The sequence below is a fragment of the Argopecten irradians genome, chromosome 1 (assembly GCF_041381155.1).
Source record: "Argopecten irradians isolate NY chromosome 1, Ai_NY, whole genome shotgun sequence".
In the NCBI taxonomy this organism is placed as follows: Eukaryota; Metazoa; Mollusca; class Bivalvia; order Pectinida; family Pectinidae; genus Argopecten; species Argopecten irradians.
The window spans coordinates 8,592,635-8,618,518 of record NC_091134.1 but is presented as its reverse complement, the minus strand read 5'-3'; the positions used below and the strand labels follow the sequence as shown (position 1 = coordinate 8,618,518).

Here is a 25,884-nt window from a genome sequence, read left to right as displayed (position 1 = left end):
AAAGATGTTTAAGGCCAAATTTGGGTACAATGCATGCAGAGCTCTACGACTAGTGGCGATTTAATGGATTTTCCTCTTTTACCCCTATTGGGCCCCGCCCCTTCTGCGGGGGTCAGAACTAAAATTTATACAAACTCTGTTTCCCTTCCCCAAATGATGTTCCTGGCCAAATTTGGTTAGAATCCATGCAGAACTCTATGACAAGTAGAGATTTAAAGGTTTTATCTCTATTTCCACTATTGGGCCCCGCCCCTCCTGCCCCCAGGGGTTAGAGCCAAAATTTATACAAACTCTATTGCCCTTACCCCAAGGATGTTTCTGGCCAAATTTGGTACAATCCATGTAGAACCCTATGACTAGTAGCAATTTAAAGGATTTACCTCTATTTCCCCTATGTGGCCCCGCCCCTTCTGCCCCCGGGGGGGTCAGTGCTAAAATTTATACAATCTCTGTTTCCCTTCCCCAAATGATATTTCTGGCCAAATTTGGTTAGAATCCATGCAGAACTCTAGGACAAGTAGCAATTTAAAGGTTTTAGTTCTATTTCCCCTTTTCGGCCCTGCCCTTTCTGCCCCCAAGGGGTCAGAGTTTAAATTTATACAAACTCTGTTTGTCTTCCCCAAATGATGTTTCTGGCAAAACCATGCAGAGCTCTATGACAAGTAGCGATTTAGAGGATTTGTCTCTATTTCCACTATTGGGCCCCGCCCCTCCTGCCCCTGTGAGTCAGAGCCAAAATTTATACAAGCTCTATTCCCCTTACCCCAAGGATGTTTAAGGCCAGATTTGGGTACAATGCATGTAGATCCCTATGACAAGAAGTGATTTAAAGGATTTACCTCTATTTCCCCTATTGGGCCCCACCCCTTCTGCCCCTGGGGGGTCAGAGCCTAAATTTATACCAACTCTGTTCCCCTTCCCCCAAGGATGCTTGTGGCCAAATTTGGTTAGAATCCTTGGAGAACTCTATGACTAGTAGCGTTTTTAAGGAAAATGTTGACGGACGTACGAAGGACGCCGCGCCATGACATAAGCTCACCAGCCCTTCAGGCCAGGTGAGCTACAAAACATTTACCGTAATGAGCTGGTATTTTGCCGGGATTCTATTGTTCATGATTCCGCCAAACACTGCTAACTGATCGCAAAAATATGATAAGCAAAATTTTAAGAAATGATTGAATCTGTATGAATTGAAAGTGTATAGCAGACACTTTCCATGAAGAAAGTGGAAGGCAGTAAATATTCTATAATACAAACAGCAAACATCTTATTTTGATTTTGTGCATCGGTAAAACAACAAAGGAAGCCATATCAGCAATGTTCTTCTGTCTTAGTCAATTAGAGTTATTTCCCTTATGTAACCTTTCGTAACACTCTGGGGTTTGCATTTTATCTGTGTTGGAATACACCTTCGGGACTCATTGGGTGCGAACCCTTGTTTGTATAACGACTTTTTGATGTCAGCCAGTTCACGACTACATGTGTTTACATTTGTTTTGTCTGAAATAACAGAGATTCAAGACAGCGTGGACACTTTACTCGGCTCATTAACAATGTGTTTAGAACAATTACATGTACGGACCAATATGTGGCAAAAAGATGGAATCTTCCAAGATATTGTCAACCCCAAATGGAAAATTTTTGAACGAACCCAACCATCGATTTTCTCATTTTGTGCCACTATTTTATTTGGGATTTTACAAACACAGACGATATTATGGCTTGTTCAAAACCTTCACGAAAGGCTCTGTCCTTAGAGCAAGCATGTATACATTGTATATACAATTTATTAAATAATTGTTTCAGATTCATTTTTTCTGATTTGATTGAAATGAAAAATATCAATATACTGTACATATTCCTTTAAATAATAATTATGTTACTATTCATTTATTTCAAAATGAACCAAATGAAAAGAAAATGAGACAAATACATGTATTTGTGTATGGAAAGATTGCTTAGATTGAACCGTTCAGGCGACATAACTCGTCAAAACACTGACCTCTATATAAAGGACACCTTTCTATAAAGGACACTTTAGCCTTGTCTCCTGAGTGTCCTTTATACACAGTTTTGACTGTATATATTATTGTGGATTACTGCCAATTAACACAAGCAGACATACTCTTATAGAATCTACACATCAGTCAGTGGATAATGTATAGATATATATTGGGTACGTTACATTATACATTATTTGTGCATCATTAACCTATTTCCCTTGGTTGCACACTTGAATTAAATATTTTATAAATACATTGAAGGTTAGAGCTAGTCATAAGTACCCTAAACTTTAAAATCTGTATTCTATTCAAAGGAGTTAATAAATAATGTTCTTTTAGATTAATATTCTTAATCTTCAAGCAGTCAATTCTAAACTTGGAATTAATAGTCCTAATATAAAACCTACAGCCAATCCTGAAGACTTGATCGTATCACAAGAAATTTATCCTTCACTCAATTACAGTTGTAGATTCTGATATATGTGAGGAAAATACAAATCAATAGATTAAAACACAACTAATTCAGGGTTTTTGACTTTGAAATCTAGCATTTTCATGGAGATTTTCATTGTAATTAAGGGGTCTTTTGTCAAATGAATCATCAATGTATGATATTGCAAATGTATTTCAAGAATGTCTCACAGGTGGTTGTAAAAACAAGCATAACACATCTTCATCAGTTGATCATCAATTAGCATTGATGACCTTATAAAAACCACAGATATAGGTACTAAAGCTGACAACTCAATGGAAATAATAGCAATGCTTTGGTAATGCTGGCAGCCAGAATTCTGATAGATTTCCAAGAAGCCAGGATAAATTCTCTAGCATAGGCCAATTTAAACCAGGAATATTGGACTGGAAACACAACATTTATTGCAAAGCAATTTGAAAACAAAACATGCTATAAAATTCTGCCCCTATCAAGTCTGTGAAAAACACCATTAATTTCAATCACTTTGAATGCATTTTCCCATTTCTCTTCCAATATCATTTAGTCATAAAACATTTATGAATAATTTAGTGTTAATAAATGGATTTAGCTTGCTCGAAAACGCAAGGGAAATTACTTCCAAGGCCATTATATTGATGCCATTACACCGAGTCTAGTTTCAAGGCTGATAATCGGCATCCGTCAGGAAAAATTGAAAAACAAATCAAGATGTAGATTGAAGCCAGTAAAACAGCTAATACTACCATGTCTACTCAAAATTGATTTGTTGCCAAGGTTACTTAAGAATTTTTTGTATTGTTATTAGAAGATAAACAAACCATGGAAGTTGTTTGGCAGACTTATTTGACAATTACCGTCTCAATAACATAAAGCAAATGGCTTCTTTAAAATTGATTTAAGATTTCACACATAAACTATAGTCAAGGTCCTTTTTCTCCACATTTTAAAAACAATTTAAAGTGAAATCTTAATCTGATTTCTTGATTTGTTTTTTTGACTTATGGCCCTGTATCAGGAAGTGTGGCTATATAGGTAGCGTATATGCCACCATAGGTCTTTTGAAAAAGTCTCGAAATACACTAACCATAATTGACACATGGAGCCAAAGAAGCTCTGGCCCCGATGGATTTGATTGCTTTTCAAGAACACAAGTTTTCTCATTTCTTATTGATGAATAATCTGCTAACATTTCTGCTATATACAGAATGTGCAATAACTAAAAGACAATTTATCGCATAACTATATCTTCTTCCTGAATGAAAGTCTTTGGGTCAAATAGAACAAATGTAACACAAATTCTAACACTTCTATACCATCAACCAAAGTCAAGAGTTCAGGAACAAACCGTAACAAATTCTACCGATGGCAGATTTTTCTTTGTCACTCTAGGGTTAAGACAAACTTAAGTACACATGACCTTTGCATGTTTTCAATAATTGTATGACATTAATGGAAACAATATCATGATGTCACAATAACAGTAAGACTTCCTGACAACAATGAAATGACATCACAATGACATGATTCTTTTTTTCTCTTACCCTATGCACATTTTTGTATCTCAAGGGCAAAGATCGGTGAGAAAATCTCACAAAGGTAAAATTGCGTAATACATATATGCCTGTCCGGGGTAAGAGATTCTCCTGTCTCATCCCAAAGGGGGTGGAATATTCTCCAGAGTCTACCCAAAAGAGGGTAAAAGATTCTGGGGTGAAAGATTTTCTCCTGACTCACTCCAAAGAGGGTGAAAGATTAATAGAATCTTATATGGGTCTGTAAAGTGGACAGGGATATCTCAACCCAAGTGAAAGATTTTTGCCGGTCAACCCGAGGCTTGCCGAGGGTTGACGACCAAAATCTTTCACGAGGGTTGAGATATCCCTGTCCACTTCACAGACCCATGTTTGATTCTTTTTCTCCTATACTAAGTAGAAACAATGATGAAATTCCACTTGGTTTCCATGCTTTCCAACATGATCACAGGAACGTCGTTATGCGTCAAAATTGATGACGTCATCTACAATGCGCGCCGCAGTTACGCCGCATGTATTGATGACGTCACATTATTGTCTAGCGCGTGTGAGCTGTCTTACACCTTCCTGTGTAAGATGGAGATATCTTTTCCCTAGCAACCACTGGATATCCCTGTGAAGTATGGGAGAATAATTAAATCTGTTACCTGTAAGTAATTGGGATGTTACAAAATCTTAGCCCTCGACTGAGATAACCCGATCTTGATCACTTAAAGGTAATAGATTTTTTTTCTCGCGCCTCTAAGATATAATAAAACCATCCATAAACGCATTCAGAGTAAAATTATCCCATTATCCCGTCTTGGGCCTCCTGGTTCAAAGCCGATTGACCATTTCATCTGCGTTTCGAATTAAGTCATTCTGCGTAAAACTATAGTTCGGTTATATCAAAGAAAAAAGCTGATCAATCAGTACATACTATTTTAATCATTAAAAACAACAACCAAAAAATGCATGGTAAATGCTGAATGTACATATTTCTAATAATATTGATTGTCTGAAGCGTGTGACGTCATCGATTCGAGAGTATGACGTCACATGTGCGGACTGTTACATGAATGGTGTAAAATTCCGCCAAAAATCGCGTAAAGGTACCAGACAGATCGGACGAGATAGAAAAATCTAGCACTGGTATCATGTGAGATTTCCCTGTCCGAGGTGTGAGAATAATAGAATCTTACATGGCAGGGTCTGTCAAGTACACAGTGATATCTCAACCAGAGTGAAAGATTTTGGCTAATCAATCCGAGGCTTAATTGCCAAAGGTTGATGGTCAAAATCTTTCACGAGCCGGTTGAGATATCCCTGTCCACCTGACTGGCCCGTGTAAATTTTTTTTTACTCCCATAATATTTGAAGAATATCTTACATGTACAGAATCTGCAACAACTAAAACACAATTTGATTATCTGCTTCCTTGATAAGCCGGTGGGTCAATAATTTAACCTGATTTTAAGTTATCAAGTAGAGTACTTTAACCTAGCAAAATGTCAATTAATATTTATGTTAATTAGCTAGGTGACATCTGGAGACAGTATCAGTACATTTATATTGTATTTTTAACTAATTTATATGTAACTTTATATCTGATCCAATGTGGATCAGAAGTCACAATGGCACAAAGCTATGAATTTTACAATTTACTGTTTGAACTATAAAATATGTTTTCTAACTTTGGAGGATGATTATTTGAAAATTTAAAATGATTTATTGGAATTTTCTGACCATACAAAAAATGTATGTATTCAACAAAAAATATTTAGATTTAAAAATAGATTAATTTGTTTGGAGATATGCATGACTGAGAAAGGGCATGGTTACATAGAACAGTTGAAATTGAGACGGTAAGTTTAATATTCTAGTACCTGTGAGACCAAAATTACAATCACCAGGACTATTAATAGCTTTTAAGCTATAATATCTATCTCTTTTAATGATTATAACTTTGACTACCTGAAGTGCAGGGCAGTTATAAGACAAATTTTAATTTTTTAACAAACACAATTCAAGCTGCTGATTCTTACATTGCGAAGTTTAGCTCAAATTCTGCATGAGCTTTTGATAAAATTCATGCACCATCAGTTTCAAATCAGCAGTGCAACAGCACTGCTGATATCTGGCCTATATATATCTCAATTTATAGGACTGTAAATCATACAAGAAACAAAAAATAACAAGAGGCCCAGAGGGCCTGTATCGCTCACCTGGTTTTTTGTTAGTAATTATCACAAGACTCAGACAATTAGAAAAATAAGCAAAATTAACTCCCAAAGTTTAATTTTGAATCACAACCATACAATGATGCTATTGATACCATACAAATATGCTATCCAATACATAGGTTCAGAGACAAAGTAATTTATATGAAAATAGTAGCCTAATTGACCTTTTGACCTCGCATCTATTGCCGTCTAAGGCCCCGGGGGTCAGCTCTATCAGTTGTACAATTTCAAATCCCAACCCTATAAGGATACTACCATTGCATTATGAGTGCTATCTCATGCTTAGTTTCAGAGAAGAAGTCGTTTATATGGAAATAGCCAAATTGACCCCATTTGACCCCGCCCCTCAGGCCCCCGGGGGGTCAGCCCCATCATTTGTACAATTTTGAATCCCCACCCTATAAGGATGCTACCATTGCATTATGGGTGCTATCCCATGCTTGGTTTCAGAGAAGAAGTCGTTTATATGGAAATAGCCAAATGGACCCCATTTGACCCCGCCCCTCAGGCCCCCGGGGGGTCAGCCCCATCATTTGTACAATTTTGAATCCCCACCCTATAAGGATGCTACCATTGCATTATGGGTGCTATCCCATGCTTGGTTTCAGAGAAGAAGTCGTTTATATGGAAATAGCCAAATTGACCCCATTTGACCCCGCCCCTCAGGCCCCCGGGGGGTCAGCCCCATCATTTGTACAATTTTGAATCCCCACCCTATAAGGATGCTACCATTGCATTATGGGTGCTATCCCATGCTTGGTTTCAGAGAAGAAGTCGTTTATATGGAAATAGCCAAATGGACCCCATTTGACCCCGCCCCTCAGGCCCCCGGGGGGTCAGCCCCATCATTTGTACAATTTTGAATCCCCACCCTATAAGGATGCTACCATTGCATTATGGGGGCTATCCCATGCTTGGTTTCAGAGAAGAAGTCGTTTATATGGAAATAGCCAAATGGACCCCTTTTGGCCCCGCCCCTCAGGCCCCTGGGGGGTCAGCCCCATCATTTGTACAATTTTCAGTTAGTAGCCCATAAGGATGCTACCAGCCAAATTTTGTTGAAATCCGACCAGCGGTTATGGAGAAGAAGTCGATTGTTGACGGACGGACGGACGGACGGACGGACGACGGACGACGGACGACGGACGACGGACGACGGACGCCACGGTTTGGCATAAGCTCACCTTGGTCCTTCGGACCAGGTGAGCTAAAAATGATATGCATAAAAGCTCATTATCAATTTTCCACCAAATTAAGTTGACTACAATACCTCAATTTCATGAAAAAGCACTGAAGCAGTCACACACTATAGAAATTGAAAGATATGTTCTATCCCTATATTTTTTGGGGATGAGAATTAATGGTTTTTTTTTAACATAGTGTACAATAACTGCCATCTATTTATTAAAATAGTATATTGATGAGGTGAAAATAATGTGTGACACATTCTGTACTACATACTACATTTTGTTTTCTCCGAAAAAAAAAAAAAATCATTAAACTTGTAAATTGGCTGAAATATTAAACAGTACTAGTCTGTTAACCAAAAGCAATCTACATATATATCTATAATGTTTATCAGAAGAAATTCCGGTCAGGTTTTGGTGTTAAAGTTTTAACATCTAAATCTGACAGCATGTGTGCATAAGATTGAGTGCATAAAATATATCAACGAACCTAATACATCGAGAGTGCATTAATGACAAAGAAGGTGAACCAGTACACATCTGTAAGATGTCACTTAAAAATTATTTTAAGTGAATGTACCCTGTAACCATTCATACGCGGTAAGGTAGCCCTAAGTACGTTTTAAAAAAGATTTGCGAAAATTTATTCAGAAAAATTAACATTTCAATATGTTTACAGCTTTTAAAGTTTTTTCGATCTGTTACTTAAGATATTCAATAATTTGTCCTTGCTTAGTGCATTGATGAATTAAAGACCCATGAATTTTTCGTTTTGCACTCTTCAATGTAAAGGTAAAGGAAAATGTTCTAAAGATGTGCAGCCTGTCTTCAAACTTTAACCTTGCTTAAGACCTTTCTTCTTAAAACAAGTTCGCAGTCATGGCCGCCCGGATATCCTTGAAGAGTTCAGGAGATGAAAACAACTGAAGAAAATTTTAGACTTGTACGTACTTCCAAATCAACACCTATGTGTCCAAGTCTAATACATTGTAATTACTAAACTAAATTTATAATTTTAATTTTTCCGTTGATACATCAAACAATAATCTTCTCCAATTCTATAATTATATATAATGATTTAATTAAAATGATAAATGATTAATATGTACAACAAAGTTTTTTTTTTTTTATTTATTTCGCAATAGCATGCCAAGTGTTTGGTGTATGATGTCATCAACGCATGTTTCATTTTTCAGAACAGACAGACAGAATAAATTAACAAAAGAAAAATTGCGTAACAACCCAAATTTAAATATATGACATCAAATGCATAAATTTTGAAATAAAATTTGGCTGTACATTATAAAACTTGTGACATTTTGTTAAGCTTAACATGGTAATTATCACCCAAGTTTTAGTATATCTAATTCATGCGTCTTCATATCCAAGCGACACTAAAATCAGAAATTAACTATTTTATTTCTATATTTTACTATAGTATTTTACTATCCTACATTTGTACTAGGGTGGGACCAGAGCTGCCACATACAGATGGTTGATGTTTTTTTCCCCAAGTACTCTAGTTTTCTTCCATCTCTGAAACCTTAGGATGATCTTGAATGACACAATCTATTAATGGGACATATTTAACATATTTGTAGTAAAGAAATAAATGAAAGCTCATTATATTTATAATAACCTAAATCACATATTAATTAGCTAAGTACAGTACATATTACAATCCATATTAGGTTGATAGCTATAATAAGCGTTAGAGTGTAGGAAAGTTATAGATTTTATATCTGAACTAATAGCAGCCAAACTTTTCCTGAATCTCTACGTAGCTGCAGAGTACTTACACATTACTGTTATCATAAAAATAACTATAATAGCAATTCTTTTGTACTTTTAAAAGATTTACGACATATTAATATTACTTTTACATTAAGTTATATATATTGTGCAACTTGAGCGTCAGGTTTTTTGTTTTTTGTTCCAAACTCTTAAAATTACACTGCACCGTAGTTTTAATGCATGCAAATTCCAGTAGTTGTTTCATTTTCAAATGACATACTAGCAAAGCTTTATATTCTTATATAAGCCCCGGGGCTTTTAAGAAAACATAAAAATGAAATTACTTTAGTAGTTATGGGCCCCATCAAATTAAGTCCTTCTGTGTAAAAGTACAAAAGTTAAGATTCAGAATTTGTTATGAATGAATTCTGTTATCTTTGTAACTAAATCAGGGCTGCAAAGAGTGATGAATTGATAAAAGTTAATTTATAAATCTTTCTGTCTAGTTAAACCAGGAAAATACATTTTCCAGGCTCAGAATAAGATCTATGTTCAAAGCAAAAAATGCTTTTCACATGAGAAGGATATTGGCCTTTCTCTTTACTCTGATAGATTTATGACTTACATCAATCTGATTTTATAATTGTAAGAGTACACACAAGCATCTAGACCACAGCCTAGCCGGAAGCCTGATTTCTATTTAAATATAGAAATTTGGTGATACATTAAAATGAAATCTATCAAAAATTGTTGCCTTGAAAAATGTGGCCAATTCTGGTGTTGTGACATATTGCTCGATTCAGTGAGGTTTTACCATCAGTCACTGTATAATTTAAAAGTGGTAAAAACACTAATAACATGGTATACACTAGAATGTTCTTGACCCACATACAACAAGCCCTTGACATCCATAGCATTAGCATAGTTGGCAGGCTGCCAACTTAGCAAGGTTGCCACTGCATAGGAGAGCTGTGTATTGTTTTGCAGAAGAAATTATTGAGGCCAGAATACAGTTAGTTTGACAGACAAACAAGTTACGTTCCACTTAGAAAATAGATAATTTGACAGTTATGGAGTTGGAGTTGTTTGGCAGATATATAGATTGAAATATTTGTTGCAGCAAGGATGGATGCAGTAATTTATGGGTTAGGAATGGAGTTGTTTGACAGTAGAGATAATTTTTGGCAGAGTAGAAGTGGAGTTGTAAAGAAAGGTATAGAAATGGTAGAGATATAGAGTTGTTTGACGGCGTAACAATTAAGTTGTCTATCAGAGCAGAGATGGAGTTGTTTGACATAATAGAGATGAAGTTGTTTGACAGAGCAGAAATGTAGTTGTTTGACAGAATAGAAATGTAGTGGTTTGACAGAGCAGAAATGTAGTTGTTTGACAGAATAGAGATGTAGTTATTTGGCAAAGCAGAAATGAAGTTGTTTGACAGAATAGAGATGCAGTTGTTTGACGAAGCAGAAATGGAGTTTTTTGAGAAAATAATGATGTAGTTGTTTGACAGAACAGAGATGTAGTTGTGTGACAGAGCAGAGATGGAGTTTTCTAGCTGGCAGTGTTAAACTACAGTGCCACTTGCCAGTTACAGCTATGTATATAGTGAAACAAAGAGTGTGATTGATAGGGAGAGGGAGTGTGACAGAGTAAGATGGAACAGTTTGAAATAGTAGAAATTCGAACAGTTATAGGCAAAGAAAAGATGGAATCATTTCAGGCAGAGATTCATGTAAGTTTCCATGCAGCGTAAGAGATGAAATAGATTGAAAAGATAGAAATAATAAATTTTGACAGGGTAGAAATAGATTAGTTTAATTGACACAAAAATATTCAAAAGTTTGACAGAACATTGATGGAATGAGTTCAAACAGAAAAGTGCAGTGATTTGTCAAAACATTTATGGAGTGATTTGACAGTAGAGATGGAGTGGTTTGACAATAGAGATGGAGTGGTTTGACAATAGAGATGGAGTGGTTTGACAACAGAGGTGAGTGGTTTGATAGTTGAAAGTGAATTGTTTGACAGTATAGAGATGGAGTGGTTTGACAGTAAGGATGGAGTGGTTTGGCAGTAGAGGTGGAGTGGTTTGACAGTATAGAGATGGAGTGGTATGACAGTAAAGATGGAGTCGTTTGACAGTAAAGATGGAGTGGTTTGGCAGTACAGGTGGAGTGGTTTGACAGTAAAGATGGAGTGGTTTGACAGTAGAGGTGGAGTGGTTTGACAGTAAAGATTGAGTGGTTTAACAGTAAAGATGGAGTGGTTTGACAGTAAAGATGGAGTGGTTTGACAGCATTGAGATGGAAAGGTTTGACAATAGAGATGGAGTGGTTTGGAAGATGAGATGCAGTGGTTTGACAGTACAGATGGAATATGGTTTGACAGTAGGGTGAGTGACCAGTGTAGTCTAACACCATAGAAAAAATTATTTTGACAAGTTAGCGATGGCCTTTTGTTTAATGTACTAGGAATAGGTCACCTAATGTGAGAATGACAATTCATATCATTATGCCTTCATATACATATCAATGATATCATCATGACATGGAGTGTTTTTAAACCAATTTAATGTCTTCTTCTGGTAATAAATTATCAATATCAAAATTACATAACTGCTTTTATAATGTCCTACAAAGTTTGTGATAAATCTAAGACAAAACGCTAAAAAAAGAAGATATTAATAACAATAAGGTTTCATTTATTAAAAAAATTCCTTTTAAAGGTGATAAAAACAGAAGGGACATGGAAAATGAGATAATACACTAGAAACATTTTTATGTCCTATTGAAAAATATATCAGTTTGATATTTGCTAATATTTTGTCTCTAAATAGTAAAATTAATGAAAGCAATCTTCACATCTTTTTGACGACAGATTTTTTTCTATGACTTACCTCCCTTGAGTTCCGATGAGTTGTGACGTCATCTGAGACAAACAACTAGTGGAAGCCGGTGTGCCGATCGCGGAACTGTCAACATGCATGTGGATTTTAGCCACAGGTCTTAGTACTTACGGAAATACACATGGAGAAAAATATGTTATATTCCGACTTATTGGGTAGCGTGTTTATCCCCTACATAATCACACATTATTGACGTCATAACCTATTAAATGACGTCACTATATGTAAATGATGATGTCATTAATATCGAGTACATATATCATGTGGAATATCATGTGGGGGCTTAAACATAAGGTCATTTTTCATGAATGAATAAGTATTACTTTCCTATTCAGTCCACCCTGGAGTAATACGACTGTGCATGTATGTAATTTATAGTTTACACATAAAATTAACCGGGGAGTTTTGATATACATACTGGTAATTTTATGTGCAAAATAATATCGTAGTGAAAATGGACAATTATTGCGGCCCACCTCCTTAGACCTACGTTTTGATGAAAAAAAAAATCATCTGTTACAAACATGCGCGCATGATTAAAAGAAAAATGAAAGGGTCCTCCTGCACAGTTTTCATACTCTCTTTTAGGGATTCTAAAAATGTGTATAAGTCTTAGCAAGACAATTAAATCATTATTACAGTTCTTTGTACATGTACTTTGAGTTACACAGCAATGTGCCGATGGTGTGAAGCCGGTATGTTCGGATCGAGCAGGGTCACAATATTATCATTATATAAATGCAGGTAATTTAAAATAGAAAAATTACAATGTTAAGAACGCTTTAAAATCATCAAAATACATCGTAAAACTCGTCACAGCCATTGTAAATAGTAATATTTTTTCCTTCTCGGGGGAGACCTTCGGACCCCCAAATACCAAAATATCGCGCCTTCGCCGCTCGCAAAATCATCAAAATACATTGTGAAACTCATTTCTCAGCCATTCTAAATCATAATATTTTTTCCGGGGGTCTCCCCCGAACCCTCAAAACACCACAATGCTCGCCAATTTGGCCAATTTGCGTACTTATTAATTTCCTGTTATATTCTTCAGAGTACACTTGCGTATACGTAGAATACGATTTTTACCGATTATTTTTATCTAGACCCCTAAATCGTCTCATAATGATCAATAGGCTATCTAGCGTGTCCATATTGATACAAACTAATTCTCAAATCCCTGTGAACTGTTCGTATACTTTTGAAATTTTCCAAACTGCGCACGGTTAGATAATATAATAATGAAGCGGTCTTGTAAATGATACGTGTTTTATAAGAAATAGGTTGTTTCATGGCCCTGTGTTAGTTGAACTATTAAACGTGCATATCTTGTCCACGAGTACATGTCATGCATATTTGGTCATTGTATCTAGTATCTGTGTTTTGTTCCGTCTTTCTTATCGGTCGTGCGTGCATTATTACTACTGTACATGTTAATCTATTTTCGTACACGGAAAGCCCTGAAATTTTGTCGAATAAATCCGTAAAACTTATTACAGAACTTTAAAAAATAAATAAGCTTAATCCTTTCTGTGCGGTGTTCTGAAGGATTAAGTTCAAAATAGGAAATAGAGGTATGTAGTACATACATACATAAGGCAGGAAAGGGGCACGTTTGTCGCGGTACGATAGGGTTTTAGAAACGGCATGAAGGATGTCGGGGTCTACTTTTATAAATATGCATTATATGTATGTACATGTAGCATATGTAGTGTCATTTTTGTTTTGGTCCATTTTCTTGTAAACTTATATTTCTTCTTGTTGATATAAACTTTAAAGTGTATGTTTAGAGTTTTAATTTACAGACAAAAGTCAACCGCAACCTCCTCGAACCTGAGTTGACACACACGGACACGATGTCAAATGACTTTTGACCTAAAGAACATAACAATTTTATAGCCCAGAATATAACGATTAGAATGAGTAAACGATCGTTTTTATTATATCAGGGTATGTTATAGATTGTATATTATATATACGGATACATTTCCACTTATCAATATAGCAATTACACGTAGCGCGACTGTTTTATATATCTATAATCGCCAATACCGCAACACTGCCCCATTGAATTTCCCGGCTCTTGTCACAGCTGTTTGTCTCAGATGACGTCACGAATCTACGGCCACCTGGTGATATCAGGGGCGATAAGCGATGCAATCGTTCTAGACAAGGGTCGCTGTGGACTTCGTTTCAAGCACATTTTATGGAAATTACGCCAAATCCAACCTGTATTTTCTGTTGGAAATCATAAAGTGCACCACAATAAACAAATATCAACACAAATATAGCATATTTAAAATCTGTTTTTATCACCTTTAAGAAAATGGTGACCAAAATGAAATTTTCCATGTGAGGTATGTAATATAGTAAAAGTTATGAATAAAATAACTAGTCATGACTAGAAGTTAATAAATTATTAATTTACGTCAGAGTTGTTTAATTATATCAAATTTAATTGCCAAGTTTCATGACATTTACTAAATATGTAATGTCATGCAATACTTTGATTGTCAAGGATAGGGAAATGAGGCTATGATGACAATCCTCTGCCAAAAAATGACCAAAGAAATCTTCCAACTTATACATCTAAAGCTATATATTGTATACAGTCAACAAAAGACAAAAAACAAGTTTCTATTGCATACACTTCATCAGATTTTTTTTCTAATTTCAAAAACAAAAAGTTCAGTTGAATTAAAAAAAACCTGTCAGTTTCAGGGTCTATGATGTTAGAATCATTTCAGCTTAAGTTGAAGAGTATACATGTGACATGGGATTCTAAATCTGGCAATTTTTTTTTTTTGCGAGCTTTGATGACAAAAATTCAAAACTTCGAGATGATAAATCGAATTTCATCAAAACTTATATGAAGTGTTTTTTTTTTTTTTTTTTTTAAATTATTTCATACTTGAATTTTATATCAGCTCTATATTTGTAAAGTGTTTTGTAAACTGTGATATTTAACAGATATAACCAGATACAGAAGGACTGCACAAACAATAAAATGAAGATAGATGAAAAAGAATAATTAATTTCAAAAGCTTGAAAAATTACATATCTTTTTTTTTCTTTTTCATTCCCACCTACTACAGAGCTAATCTGTTATTAAAATACATTTCTCATCAATGCGTATGACTCAAAGGGAAGTTACTCCTACAAACCGTCAAGAAATCATCAAAATATTTAGTCAAACAAGAGTTATCTCTCACCATTTGTGCACATTTGTTTTTAGAAATAACCATTTTGGCATATTAATTTTTAGAAATATCTTCAGTTATCCAAAATCAAATTCCAAATCATCAATTTTAGCCAAGAAGCAAGATTTTGTTTCCCTTTAACTTTACAAACACCAAACAATGGTAATATATTTTATCATTAAAACGATTGATGTGATTAAAAAAAGATCTACTATTCAGCTTGTTTATAATTTTCTTGGGATTTATATTTTTGTGATTTCACTGGTCAATGGTAAATTTCATCTGTGATATAAATTTTAATTGCAAAACTTAAATGATCTAATTTAGCTAAGGTTACATGTAGTTTTAAGTGCAATTTTAGTTGCTAATTTTGTCTTATTACCCACAAAATTTACAGGTAGTACACAATAACAAGAGGCCCAGAGGGCCTGTATCGCTCACCTGGTTTGTAATGCCAAGTAATGTTCTGAATACAGGTTCATTGTTTCTTTTCTGAAAGAATTTTAATATTAACCTCTAAGTCCCCTATTGGGCCCCACCCGTCCTGCCCCCCCCCCCTCCCCTGGGCCAGAGCCAAAATTTATACAAGTTCTGTTCCCCTTCCCCCAAGGATGTTTGTGGTCAAATTTGGTTACATTCGATGCAGAACTCTATGACTAGTAGCGATTTAAAGGATTTACCTCTATTTCCCCTATTGGGCCCCGCCCCTCTTGCCCCTGGGGGATCAGAGCCAAAATTTATACAAGTTCTGTTTCCCTTCCCCCAAGGATGCTTGTGGCCAAATTTGGTTGCAATAGGTGCAGAACTCTATGACTAGAGTGATTTAAAGGATTTACCTTTATTTCCCCTATTGGGCCCCGCCCCTCTTGCCCCTGGGGGATCAGAGCCAAAATTTATACAAGTTCTGTTTCCCTTCCCCCAAGGATGCTTGTGGCCAAATTTGGTTGCAATAGGTGCAGAACTCTATGACTAGAAGCGATTTAAAGGATTTACCTTTATTTCCCCTATTGGGCCCCGCCCCTCCTGCCCCCGGGGGATCAGAGCCAAAATTTATACAAGTTCTGTTCTCCTACCCCCAAGGATGTTTATGTGGCGCCAAATTTGGTTACAATCCATGCGGAACTCTAGGACAAGTACCGATTTATATGATTTACCTATAATTCCCCTATAGGGCCCGCCCCTCCTGCCCCCCGGGACCAGTGCCAAAATTTATTCAAACTCAGTTCTCATTCTCCCAAGGATATTTCTGGCCAAATTTGGTTACATTCCATGCAGAACTCTATGACTAGTAGCCATTTAAAGGATTTACCTGTATTTCCCCTATTGAGCCCCGCCCCTCCTGCCCCCAGGGGTCAGAGCCAAATTTATACAAGTTCTGTTCCGCTTCCAAAACGGATGTTTGTAGCCAAATTTGGTTACAATTCATGTAGAACTCTAGGACAAGTACCGATTTATATGATTTACCTATAATTCCCCTATAGGGCCCCGCCCCTCCTGCCCCCCGGGACCAGTGCCAAAATGAATTCAAACTCAGTTCTTATTCTCCCAAGGATATTTCTGGCCAAATTTGGTTACATTCCATGCAGAACTCTATGACTAGTAACGATTTAAAGGATTTACCTGTATTTCCCCTATTGGGCCCCGCCCCTCCTGCCCCCGGGGGACCAGAGCCAAAATTTATACCTGGGGGATCAGAGCCAAAATTTATACAAGTTCTATTTCCCTTACCCCAAGGATGTTTGTGGCTAATTTTGGTTACAATCCATGCAGAACTCTAGGAGAAGTAGCGATTTAAAGAATTTACCTCTATTTCCCCTATTGGGCCCCGCCCCTCCTGCCCTGGGGGGGTCAGAGCCAAAATTTATACAAGTTCTGTTCCCCCTCCCCCAAAGATGTTTGTGGCCAAATTTGGTTACAACAGACCTGGGTATATATTCTGAAGCAAATGTGGATTTCCCATTGCCCCAATGTGTATTTTGCACAACCAATGTGTATTTTAAATTATCGGTCAATGAACTGTTACCAGCACAGAAAAGTACTTAATTATGATATACATTATTTGATTTTTACTTTAACGGATATCTTAATATCAATTACAATAAAACAATTTATACATTTCAAATATATTGTTTATAGTTCCAATACACACAGCACAGAATGGTTAAGTGGGTAAGACAACAAGAAATATGATATAAACTAAAACGGCAAGTAACTATCATGACCCACGTGTCTTTGGCAGTCATAACTCCAATCACGGCCGCAGAAAAAGTACCTGGCACATTAGGAGGAAAATACGTAATGTGTGCCCTCTTGTGACATCTAGAGAAAGGGCCACTCCTCACTATACTTTGCCATCGATTCCTTCGTCCGTAACCTTTTAGGTGTGCAAGAGTCCTCACGATTGTCATCTTTGCTTTTGTTTAGACATTTTCCTAACAGATCAGTGTCACGCTGACGCTTCACATTTCCATGCAAAATGTTCATCACATTCAAGCGCTCTTCAGACACTTCATAGCAACCTGAACTCATCAAGGTGTTCCGATATAGCGCTCATTACAGAGAAAGGTATGAACACAATGTCTTTTTTAAAGTTTTAATTTGCATCAATAAATCGTAGAAAGCCAACGCAATGCGTATTGTGTATTTAGGACCACATATGCGTACTAAATACTCCAAAATTGTACACATACCCAGGTCTGTTACAATCCATGCAGAACTCTAGAAGTAGCGATTTAAAGAATTTACCTCTATTCCCCTATTGGGCCCCGCCCCTCCTGCAACGGGGGTCAGAGCCAAAATGTATACAAGTTCTGTTCCCCTTCCCCCAAGGATGTTTGTGGCCAAATTTGGTTACAATCCATGCAGAACTCTAGGACAAGTAGCGATTTAAAGAATTTACCTCTATTTCCCCTATTGGGCCCTTCCCCTCCTGCCCCCGGGGGTCAGAGCCAAAATTTATACAAGTTCTGTTCCCCTTCCCCCAAGGATGTTTGTGGCCAATTTTGGTTACAATCCATGCAGAACTCTAGGCAAGTAGCGATTTAAAGAATTTACCTCTATTTCCCCTATTGGGCCCCGCCCCTCCTGCCCCCGGGGGTCAGAGCCCAATTTATACAAGTTCTGTTCCCCCTCCCCCAAGGATGTTTGTGGCCAATTTTGGTTACAATCCATGCAGAACTCTAGGACAAGTAGCGATTTAAAGAATTTACCTCTATTTCCCCTATTGGGCCCCGCCCCTCTTGCCCCTGGGGGATCAGAGCCAAAATTTATACAAGTTCTGTTTCCCTTCCCCCAAGGATGCTTGTGGCCAAATTTGGTTGCAATAGGTGCAGAACTCTATGACTAGAGTGATTTAAAGGATTTACCTTTATTTCCCCTATTGGGCCCCGCCCCTCTTGCCCCTGGGGGATCAGAGCCAAAATTTATACAAGTTCTGTTTCCCTTCCCCCAAGGATGCTTGTGGCCAAATTTGGTTGCAATAGGTGCAGAACTCTATGACTAGAAGCGATTTAAAGGATTTACCTTTATTTCCCCTATTGGGCCCCGCCCCTCCTGCCCCCGGGGGATCAGAGCCAAAATTTATACAAGTTCTGTTCTCCTACCCCCAAGGATGTTTATGTGGCGCCAAATTTGGTTACAATCCATGCGGAACTCTAGGACAAGTACCGATTTATATGATTTACCTATAATTCCCCTATAGGGCCCCGCCACTCCTGCCCCCCGGGACCAGTGCCAAAATTTATTCAAACTCAGTTCTCATTCTCCCAAGGATATTTCTGGCCAAATTTGGTTACATTCCATGCAGAACTCTATGACTAGTAGCCATTTAAAGGATTTACCTGTATTTCCCCTATTGAGCCCCGCCCCTCCTGCCCCCAGGGGTCAGAGCCAAATTTATACAAGTTCTGTTCCGCTTCCAAAACGGATGTTTGTAGCCAAATTTGGTTACAATTCATGTAGAACTCTAGGACAAGTACCGATTTATATGATTTACCTATAATTCCCCTATAGGGCCCCGCCCCTCCTGCCCCCCGGGACCAGTGCCAAAATGAATTCAAACTCAGTTCTTATTCTCCCAAGGATATTTCTGGCCAAATTTGGTTACATTCCATGCAGAACTCTATGACTAGTAACGATTTAAAGGACTTACCTGTATTTCCCCTATTGGGCCCCGCCCCTCCTGCCCCCGGGGGACCAGAGCCAAAATTTATACAAGTTCTGTCCCCCTTCCCCCAAGGATGATTGTGGCCAAATTTGGTTACATTCCATTCATAAATCTATGAATAGTAGCGATTTAAAGGATTTACCTCTATTTCCCCTATTGGGCCCCGCCCCTCCTGCCCCTGGGGGATCAGAGCCAAAATTTATACAAGTTCTATTTCCCTTACCCCAAGGATGTTTGTGGCTAATTTTGGTTACAATCCATGCAGAACTCTAGGAGAAGTAGCGATTTAAAGAATTTACCTCTATTTCCCCTATTGGGCCCCGCCCCTCCTGCCCTGGGGGGGGTCAGAGCCAAAATTCATACAAGTTCTGTTCCCCCTCCCCCAAAGATGTTTGTGGCCAAATTTGGTTACAACAGACCTGGGTATATATTCTGAAGCAAATGTGGATTTCCCATTGCCCCAATGTGTATTTTGCACAACCAATGTGTATTTTAAATTATCGGTCAATGAACTGTTACCAGCACAGAAAAGTACTTAATTATGATATACATTATTTGATTTTTACTTTAACGGATATCTTAATATCAATTACAATAAAACAATTTATACATTTCAAATATATTGTTTATAGTTCCAATACACACAGCACAGAATGGTTAAGTGGGTAAGACAACAAGAAATATGATATAAACTAAAACGGCAAGTAACTATCATGACCCACGTGTCTTTGGCAGTCATAACTCCAATCACGGCCGCAGAAAAAGTACCTGGCACATTAGGAGGAAAATACGTAATGTGTGCCCTCTTGTGACATCTAGAGAAAGGGCCACTCCTCACTATACTTTGCCATCGATTCCTTCGTCCGTAACCTTTTAGGTGTGCAAGAGTCCTCATGATTGTCATCTTTGCTTTTGTTTAGACATTTTCCTAACAGATCAGTGTCACGCTGACGCTTCACATTTCCATGCAAAATGTTCATCACATTCAAGCGCTCTTCAGACACTTCATAGCAACCTGAACTCATCAAGGTGTTCCGATATAGCGCTCATTACAGAGAAAGGTATGAACACAATGTCTTTTTTAAAGTTTTAATTTGCATCAATAAATCGTAGAAAGCCAACGCAATGCGTATTGTGTATTTAGGACCACATATGCGTACTAAATACTCCAAAATTGTACACATACCCAGGTCTGTTACAATCCATGCAGAACTCTAGAAGTAGCGATTTAAAGAATTTACCTCTATTCCCCTATTGGGCCCCGCCCCTCCTGCAACGGGGGTCAGAGCCAAAATGTATACAAGTTCTGTTCCCCTTCCCCCAAGGATGTTTGTGGCCAAATTTGGTTACAATCCATGCAGAACTCTAGGACAAGTAGCGATTTAAAGAATTTACCTCTATTTCCCCTATTGGGCCCTTCCCCTCCTGCCCCCGGGGGTCAGAGCCAAAATTTATACAAGTTCTGTTCCCCCTCCCCCAAGGATGTTTGTGGCCAATTTTGGTTACAATCCATGCAGAACTCTAGGCAAGTAGCGATTTAAAGAATTTACCTCTATTTCCCCTATTGGGCCCCGCCCCTCCTGCCCCCGGGGGTCAGAGCCCAATTTATACAAGTTCTGTTCCCCCTCCCCCAAGGATGTTTGTGGCCAATTTTGGTTACAATCCATGCAGAACTCTAGGACAAGTAGCGATTTAAAGAATTTACCTGTATTTCCCCTATTGGGCCCCGCCCCTCCTGCCCCCTGGGGGTCAGAGCCAAAATTTATACAACTTCTGTTCCCCCTCCCTCAAGGATGCTTGTGGCCAAATTTGGTTACAATCCATGCAGAACTCTATGACTAGTAGCAATTTAAAGGAAATGTTGACGGACGGACGACGGACGGACGGACGACAGACGCCGCGCCATGACATAAGCTCACCGGCCCTTCGGGCCAGGTGAGCTAAAAATTCCAATTTGTTTTCCTGTTATAAAGTCGAGCTAATTCAATATGGTATATTAACATATAACACATCTTATGTCATCATATTTATTCCCTTCGATAGCCGGAGTACTTTAGAAAAAAACACCAACCTCTGACTAGAGCCTGTTACGTTAATCTTAATTGAGACACTTTCAGCATCAGCCATCACATTCGTTCATCAACAGTGTTGACAACCAGACATGGCAACTGTTTGATAATGCTAAACTCAGAATTTGGAAATCACTTGGGGACTATATCATATACCAATGTTCAATGCACATTATGCATTGTACCATGACATCTTCAAGTTGATTGCAAAGCTTACATCAATTTCATCTTACAGAATATGTTGCAAATTATGCAATAAAAGGATTAACGTATGTTAACTACCTTTGCTATTTTTCATATCATTTACTGTAATCAAAACCAATTTATTTTTGCAGCAAAATAATCTATATAAATAAGTTTTCAAATGGAACATTTTTTTTTCTGATTACATGACTTTGAATGTTTCACTGAGAGATGTGAAGCAATTAATTTTCAGAAATTCTTATTTACCTTAAACATTTCATGCAATTTTCAGTCCAATCCATTTAAAAGCCATTTAATTTTTCTGCACTCTCAAGCTATCTACATGTATAGTGCATTAAATCAAAGCTATAAAGTGCATGGTGTCATGGTAAGAAATCAATATAACCCCCAAAGGCTTATACCTATCCCATACTAGAATGACAACCATGGTTAAAAGACGGATTTGTGGTTGAATGACATCATACAGTACAACATCTAAATGTTAAAACTGAGGTTTCAACTCAATAATAGCCCTAGTGGTGTTCAAGCTAAATCCCATAGCAACTTTGCCCTGCAGGTAGGGCATTAGATTTATACCTGCTGCATGATCGTAAAAGGCGACTAAATAGGATCTTTTCTTTTCTCTTCTTCCTAACTGACTTTATGTTTCCTAATTCCTCCCTTGGCACCGCCTCACTTTTGAGTTGAGCGTTCGCCCTAGTGAGGAAGGCTCTCGGTTCTGTCCCCTGGCCAGGACACACCAATGTCTTTAAAAGTGATAGTTTCTGCTCCTGCTTAGCCCTCAGCATACAGGGAGTGGGACGACTGGTTCGCCTGTCGTCAGTATATTGTGACCGTGTGGGGTGTGTTGCTTGGGTTTTTTGGCCGCATGCTTCAGTGATATAGCACTATAAAAAGGGCAACAGTTCCACTATACAAGAAGACACAACACAAACATACCGCAGACTCCCAAAACATGCACCTCGCACTTCACACACGCTACACACTGCATACATGGGAGGCCGTCCTTTTATGACCCCTAGGCTGTTAATAGGACGTTAAAATAATCAAGCAAAACCCATAGCAACTGCCTCCAGCCCAATTTTCTTTAAACTTTGCAAATAGAAAGTGCTTCTAATTGTCCCTCTAAAATAATACAGTAACTACTTCTTCTTTTTGTATCTTTAAACGGGCCCAAATGGCTATAGATATTCGTGTTCATTTTCATTAGAACTAAATGCACATTCTACATTCGTTTTTATTCATAAATCATTTGAATAGATCATGAATATAATTCATATCTGAACCATTTCTTTAAGATTTTTAATGGAATATTTTGTTTGAAATAATGCCTTTTTCGAAAAATTAACACTTTTGGGAAAAAACGAAAACGAAACATTGCTCTTTGTCATCTCATTAAACCCTGTTTAAGAGTCTGTCCACAAATTTACCCTGCATTAAAAATACTCTCCGGACATTTTCTATGTGTATAGTTAGTTTTCGAAATTAGTTTTTCAAACTGGAATTTTAACTAACATCATGCAAAATTCAAAATTATTCTAGTATCATAATTATATTCAGTTTATGCATATAAATATTGATCATAATAAGTAAAACAAGAGATCCCAGAGGGATCTTGGCGCCCACCAAAGAATGATCTACGTCTGACAATAGAAAGAGGGATCTTTTCTCTGCTTTCAAACTTTTACTACATATGAAATTTGAGAAAGATCTTTTCAGTACTTTCTGAGATATATCACACTAACAAACTTCAATTATCAAAATCCAAGATGGCTACCTGTTGGCCATCTTGTTAACCGATTGGTCCCAAAATGCAATATGCAGGTCCTAGGAGAACCTACATATAAAATTTGAGACCGATCACTTCAGTACTTTCTAAGCGTTAACAAACTTCAATTATCAAAATTCAAAATGGTGGCCTGTCGGCCATCTTGTTGACTGATCGGTCCCAAAATGTAACATGCATAACTAAGGACCTAAGGGAACCTGCACATGAAATTTGAAACATATCCCTTCAGTACTTTCTGAGAAATAGCGGTAACAAACTTCAACTATCAAAATCCAAGATGGCGGCCTGGCGGCCATCTTGTTGACCGATCCCTCCCAAAATGCAATATGCACAACTAGGGCCCTAGGGAAACCTACATGTGAAATTTGAGAGAGATCCCTTCAGTACTTTCTGAGAAATAGCGGTAACAAACTTTACCTACCAAAATCCAAGATGGCGGCCATCTTGTTAACCGATCCCTCCCAAAATGCAATATGCACAACTAGGGCCCTAGGGGAACCTACATGTGAAATTTGAGAGAGATCCCTTCAGTATTTTCTGAGAAATAGCGGTAACAATCTTTAAATATCAAAATCCAAGATGGCGGCCATCTTGTTGACCGTTCGGTCCCAAAATGCAATATGCACAACTAGGGTCCTAGGGAAACCTACATGTGAAATTTGAGAGAGATCCCTTCAGTACTTTCTGAGAAATAGCGGTAACAAACTTTACCTACCAAAATCCAAAATGGCGGCCTGGCGGCCATCTTGTTATTCGATCCATCCCAAAATGCAATATGCACAACTAGGGCCCTAGGGGAACCTACATGTGAAATTTGAGAGAGATCCCTTCAGTACTTTCTGAGAAATAGAGGTAACAAACTTTAACTATCAAAATCCAAGATGGCGGCCTGGCGGCCATCTTGTTATCCGATCGGTCCTAAAATGCAATATGCACAACTAGGGCCCTAGGGGAACCTACATGTGAAATTTGAGAGAGATCCCTTCAGTACTTTCTGAGAAATAGCGGTAACAAACTTTACCTACCAAAATCCAAGATGGCGGCCTGGCGGCCATCTTGTTAACCGATCCGTCCCAAAATGCAATATGCACAACTAGGGCCCTAGGGGAACCTACATGTGAAATTTGAGAGAGATCCCTTCAGTACTTTCTGAGAAATAGCGGTAACAAACTTTAACTATCAAAATCCAAGATGGCGGCCTGGCGGCCATCTTGTTATCCGATCGGTCCTAAAATGCAATATGCACAACTAGGGCCCTAGGGGAACCTACATATGAAATTTGAGAAAGATCCCTTCAGCTCTTTCCGAGAAATAGCGGTAACAAGAAATGTTAATGGACGGAAGGACGGACGGACGGACGGACGGAGGGAGGGACGGACGGACGAAAGGACCACGGACAAAAAGCGATTTGAATAGCCCACCATCTGATGATGGTGGGCTAACAAATTAAATAAACTTTTTATCGGTTAAAGGTTAAAGGGAGGCTGATTCTGTTACATATAACCACTAAGTAAAATATGACATAAATGTATTGTTCTACATTCCTTATGAAACATATAACAAGAAATATTCACAAATTTCATGACGTTGTTAGTATTTTGATTGATGCTGTTGAAGTTCCAAATTGTTGATCAATACGATCAAGCAGCTGGTACTACATGTACGATGTACCTATACCCTTTAGCCAAAGTCAAGCACGTTAAACAAATGCAATAGATAACCACTGAGGAGTTCTTGAAATTATCTAAGACAAGAACATGCATCTAATAAGGTAGACAAAATTGTCTTTACTACACAGGCAAGGGCCGGGGTTCGGCACACAAGACATACAACCACTATGTGTAATGGTGGACAGTAAGCGAGTTGGAACATTTCACATACATTTCACAACATCACAGAAAAACCTACTAATCTAATTTCTATTAGAGCTGGTTTGTTTCCGAAATATGTGTAAATTTCAATGTTCACTGAATTGTCCCTTTAAGGTTACACAATGCATTGCATTTTTTAGATTCTTAAAATATAATAAGATTGAAAGCCTGAATTGAAAAATGATTATCTACAAGAAAAGAAGAGAATCAAAAAGAATACCGGTAATTTTCAAGGGGAGATAATCTTTATTTTTCCCTTATTATATAAGCAAAGTATACAACACACTAACATTTCTAAGAAAGTCTTCAGTACACAAAATTAAGCAATTAATTTTGTTGGTGTTTATACAATTTAGAGTTAATGCCCTTTGACGCAAAAGCTAAAATTTGTGTTCAGGAAATATGTCAAATCTGATCCTTGACTATCTACATTGTATTCGAAATGATCGGTGACTCACTTAAACCACAGCTGAGAAAGTTGACTGCAAAGCATGATCTAACCACGTTTTTTTTAGTAGTTATTTTTCACATAAAAATGACACGGTG

At 37.6% G+C, this 25,884-nt stretch overlaps 1 protein-coding gene across 1 annotated transcript in view; it reads right to left on the bottom strand.

The window, feature by feature from the left end:
* LOC138316647 (uncharacterized) overlaps positions 1 to 14,335 on the bottom strand; it is a 71,516-nt gene extending 57,181 nt beyond the window's left edge. The window contains exon 1 of the mRNA XM_069258324.1: positions 12,032 to 14,335. Coding sequence (XP_069114425.1) covers positions 12,032 to 12,120 — 89 coding nt within the window. The 5' untranslated portion in view covers positions 12,121 to 14,335. The remainder of the gene's footprint in view (positions 1 to 12,031) is intronic.
* Between the last annotated feature and the right edge of the window lie 11,549 nt (positions 14,336 to 25,884).